At 66.1% G+C, this 4036-nt stretch overlaps 2 protein-coding genes across 2 annotated transcripts in view; one reads left to right on the top strand and one right to left on the bottom strand.

Moving 5' to 3' along the window:
• Window positions 1-719: 719 nt before the first annotated feature.
• On the bottom strand, window positions 720-3194 carry CUNH19orf38 (chromosome unknown C19orf38 homolog). Its single transcript, XM_085320769.1, has 9 exons — window positions 3119-3194; window positions 2833-2955; window positions 2457-2756; window positions 2137-2214; window positions 1933-2016; window positions 1517-1544; window positions 1300-1343; window positions 1151-1188; window positions 720-933 (listed from the first exon to the last, which is right to left on the bottom strand). The coding sequence occupies exons 1-9, from the start codon at window positions 3192-3194 to the stop codon at window positions 808-810; spliced, it is 897 nt and encodes a 298-aa protein (XP_085176895.1). The 3' UTR covers window positions 720-807.
• Window positions 3195-3425: 231 nt separating this feature from the next.
• The window catches only part of LOC146586741 (transmembrane emp24 domain-containing protein 1-like), a 3998-nt gene continuing 3387 nt past the window's right edge, over window positions 3426-4036 (top strand). The window contains exon 1 of the mRNA XM_085320768.1: window positions 3426-3504. Coding sequence (XP_085176894.1) covers window positions 3426-3504 — 79 coding nt within the window. The remainder of the gene's footprint in view (window positions 3505-4036) is intronic.

The following is a 4036-nucleotide window of genomic DNA, read 5'->3' as shown; positions in this document are numbered from 1 at the left end:
CTGGGAACGGGCATCAGGAACGAGGCAACGCACTGGGCATCGGGAACGGGGCACCGGGCAGCGCTCGGGAACCGGGGGACGCGCAGGCTCCAGGCACTGGCGCTCCCCGGCTGCTCCCCTCCCGCTGCGGGGGCCCGGCGGCCTCCCGGGGACGCGCGGCCCCCCGTCACCCCACGCACCGTCACCTCGCAGCAAACGCCCTTTATTGACACCAGAGACGCGCCGAGGCGGCAGYGCCGCGGAGCGCGCCCCGGCTCCCCGCGGGGGAGGCGACAGGGCCCCGCGGCCCGGGCACCCGTCTCGCGCTAAACCACGCTCTTTTCCTAAAAAGAAAAGGAATAACAATGATAAAAATAAATAAAAATAAAAGTGAAGGTGYGAGCAGACAGCCGGAGAGGGGGAGGGAGCGGGGAACGGGGAGGCGGTCTGCCTGGGAGAGCTGTCGTTTTTGCATCATTTGCCCTTTTTMTGACTTTGAACCAAACGCGGTTCGTCGGCACCGTCCATCCCTCTCTGAACATCCTCTCCTATCCCGATCCCCTCCAGGGCCCGTGGCCGGGAAAGCCCCTCGTCCACGCTGCCGCGTGCCCTCCATCCTGCCCTGCTCCGCGGAGCTGCAGGGGTGCAGCCGGGCCTCCTCCGACAGCCGTGCTCCGTCCTCCTGGCGTGGTTTTCCCAGGAAAGGCTGGACTCAGCGTCGGCACCGCTGCGCGGGGCTGAGCCAGGCGCCCCGGAGCAGCCGGGAGTCCCGGGATAACATCTCAGGCACGGTGGGGATGGCACCAGCACGTCTGGACATCCCTGGGGTCACTCGAAAGCCTTGAAGGTGCTGAAGTGGGGCGTCTCCGGGAAGGAAGCGCCGGCGGGGCTCCTCTCCGGGGGCTCCGGGGACGGGGCGGTGCCGCGGCCGCTCTCGGCTCCCCAGCGTCCGCTCTGCTTTCGGGGGCGGCGCGTGGGCAGGGGAGGGTGGCGGGGATGAGCCGAGCGCCGCAGCCCCTCCGCCGGGACGGCCGCGCGCGGGGACATCCCGACCCGAGCCGAACCCCGGGCCGGGCCTGGGAAACGCCCCCACTCCCAGACCGGCGGCTGCCGGGAGCCGGCCGCGTCCCGCGCCAGCTCTCCCCTCAGCCGGTCTCCAGCAGCGACTCACCAGGGAGACGGGGAACGCGCAGTTCTCGTAGGAAAGCTCTGCGAGGAAAAGGGACGGGAGCGTTTTTCAGAGCGTTTCCCCACYGCGGACCCCGCTCGGCCCCAGCACGGCCGCGCCGCGAGACCCCTCCGGCTCCCCCCGGGCCTCACCTGTCGTGGGATATCGCGTCTCCGTCCAGCACGACTCCTGCTCCCTGCAAAACAGAGCCAATGAAACCCCAGCGAAGCGAAATTTGCYGCCGCGCTGCCGCTCTCGCCTGCTCGGGGAGGGCAAAGGCGCCGGGGCGCCCGCAGGACCGAGGATCCCGGGTGACTTTGAATCCTCGGGGCCGCTTCCCCCGGGTGCACCAGCTCGCGCCCCTCTCACCTCTTTGTCCGCTGTCTTCTGGCCTTGGCTGGTAGGAAAGAAAACAGATGTTTGCGGCGTCGCTGTGGTAAAGCCGCGGCTTTGCTGCGGGAYGCGGCAGGCAGAGCCCTGCCCCGTCTGGTAAAGCCCGGGGGGGACGCGGGAGCCACGTGGGTGCATTAAACCCGGCTGGTGGCATCTCACTTCAGCTCTCCCCAAAGCTGTGATCTCTCTGGGTGATTCATGCCACCTCTGAGCAAGGGGGAACGAGGGAAGGGACCCCCCTTAGCGYACATTTGACCCCGAGGCAGCGTCTAACCACAGTCCGGCCCCCCCGGCAGGGAGCCGGYGGGTGACTAACGTAGGCGCAAACCCCCATCCGCAGAGCTGGGATCCGGGAGAGAAAGACGAGGGGCAGCATCCGCCCCTCCACGCACCTCGCTGGGCCACCACCGCCAGCACCGCCACRAGCAGCACGAGGCCGGCCACGCTYAGAGCRACCGGGAGGATCCAGGAGCGAGCTGGAAAACGAGGGGAAACGCTGCTGTCGCCCGGCTGCCGGCGGGGGGGGGGGTTAACTTGCCGCGGGGCACGGCTGCGACGGAGCACAGCTCGTTCCCCCGACGGCCCCGGGCCGCTACCTTGCTGCAGGGTCATCGCCGTGGGCTGGGGCGGGCTGCTCGGGACGGCCGGGGCAGCGCAGCTCGAGTCGGCCGAGGCTGGGAACGGAGACGGCGGGGATCAGCCGCGGCGTCCCGCGGGCCGCCCCCGGCCCAAAGCCGGGAGCTGCTCCCCGTCGCGACCCCTCGCGCCAACCCCTCGGCGGGGCCCGGGACTCCGGTGCCCCTCGGCTGACGGGCCAAAGCTGCCGGCTCCGCTGGAGGCTTCGAGGCAGGATCGGCGTCCCCGTGGGCCCCGGCGCGGCCCGGCCGCGTCCCCCCGGCGCGCGCGCGGCCCGCACCGTTCACCATGACCTCCGCGCTGAAGTGGGAGCTCTGCCAGGCGCTTCCATTGTAGCTCCTGTACCGGCACCGGTAGCACCGGGAGCCCAGGGCAGCCCCGTCCAGGATGAAGTCGACTTTGTACTGGCCCGGCTCGGCGGAGACGCTCTGCACCGGGCGGCTCGCACCCGTGCCAAAGAGCTCGAACGTGCTGCCGGCGTAGTTCCTTGGGGAAAAGCAGCTGATCCGAACGGGACCCCCTTCTTCTCCGGAGAGCAAGCTGAGCGGAGGCGGGGAGAGCTCGGGGGCTGCCACGGCTCCTGAGGGAGGAAGAGGAGGGTGAGCGGGTGAGCGGACATCTCCAGTCGCGTGGAATTCGAGAAAAGGAAAACATACCAGCCACAAGGAAGAGAAACTTCATCATCATCATCCTCCTCCGAATGGGCCTGGGACACAGACAGCCCCACAAACGAGACCCAGAGGCACACAAGTTCTCGGTAGAAAAGAAGAAGCTTTTTGCTTAAGATGAAGTTTCATCACCCAGGAAGGAAATGACAGAAGATGCCCAAGAACAGATTGTGTTTTACTATTCCCATCGAAAAAAGAGGCGTTTTCCAGCCACGATACCCAAAGTAACGTGAATTACACACCACGTTCTGGGCACGAGAGACTCATCTGACACTGAACGTGATCCACTGGGGTTGTTTCTGAATTATCACGGTGGTATAAGCAGAGGAGGAGTTAGGCGCCAGGTACATCCAGGAGCTGCTCCAAGCCGACACCTGTGTAACGAAGACCGTAACCCAGCTGCAAATCTCCCGGCAGCTCCACACGTGTGAGCACGGGTTGAAAAACTCTTACATTTTTCGCTGTATTTATTCCCAAACGCTTYCCCAACCTCTGAAGAAATCACTTCACCCGCTAATGAAACGCAGCTGCCTCTGAGGTGGAACAAAGCAAGGCTTATGCAACGGCCCGGGCAGGAAACGATGAATAAGCCCGTGACTTGCCGGACAGGGAGACACACCTCACACGGGTTTACGGCGCGGATACCCAACGCGCCGGCAGGCACGCAGGGCTCTTGTTCGGTCTTTGCCCCCCGAGAGCAGCTGCCCGAGACCCCAACCCATGTCCTCACTGATGAATCTGCCCCCTAGACCTGCCCGGGGGCTTCCAAACCTGCCCCACCACCCCCCAGACCTCCCTGGGGCTCCCAATCTGCCCCAGACCCCCTAGATCCGCCTCCTGGGCTTCCCAACCTGCCCCATAATCCCAGAGACCTGCCCATCGGGCCCCCAAATCTGCCCCATAACCTCCTAGACCTGCCCTGAGGCCTCCCAATCAGCCCCACAATGCCCTAGACCTGCTCCAGGATGCTCAGGTCACTGCTGAGCTCCCAAAGCTGCCCCCTCAGCCCCACCCATCACCCCAGGGTATCCCAGCCTGTCCGCTGACCCCCAACCAGCCCTCTAACCCCTTGGCCTGCCATGAGGCCTCCTAACCTGCCCCATGACACCCTAAACCTGCCCCACAACCCCCTACACCTGCCCCGGGGCCTCTCGACCTGCCCCACGAACCCCTACACCTGCCCCGGGGCCTC

Source organism: Rhea americana, unplaced genomic scaffold (assembly GCF_003343005.1).
Source record: "Rhea americana isolate MKP2758 unplaced genomic scaffold, rheAme1 scaffold_659, whole genome shotgun sequence".
In the NCBI taxonomy this organism is placed as follows: Eukaryota; Metazoa; Chordata; class Aves; order Rheiformes; family Rheidae; genus Rhea; species Rhea americana.
Note: the sequence above shows the minus strand (reverse complement) of the source record. Positions and strands in the feature narration are given on the sequence as shown.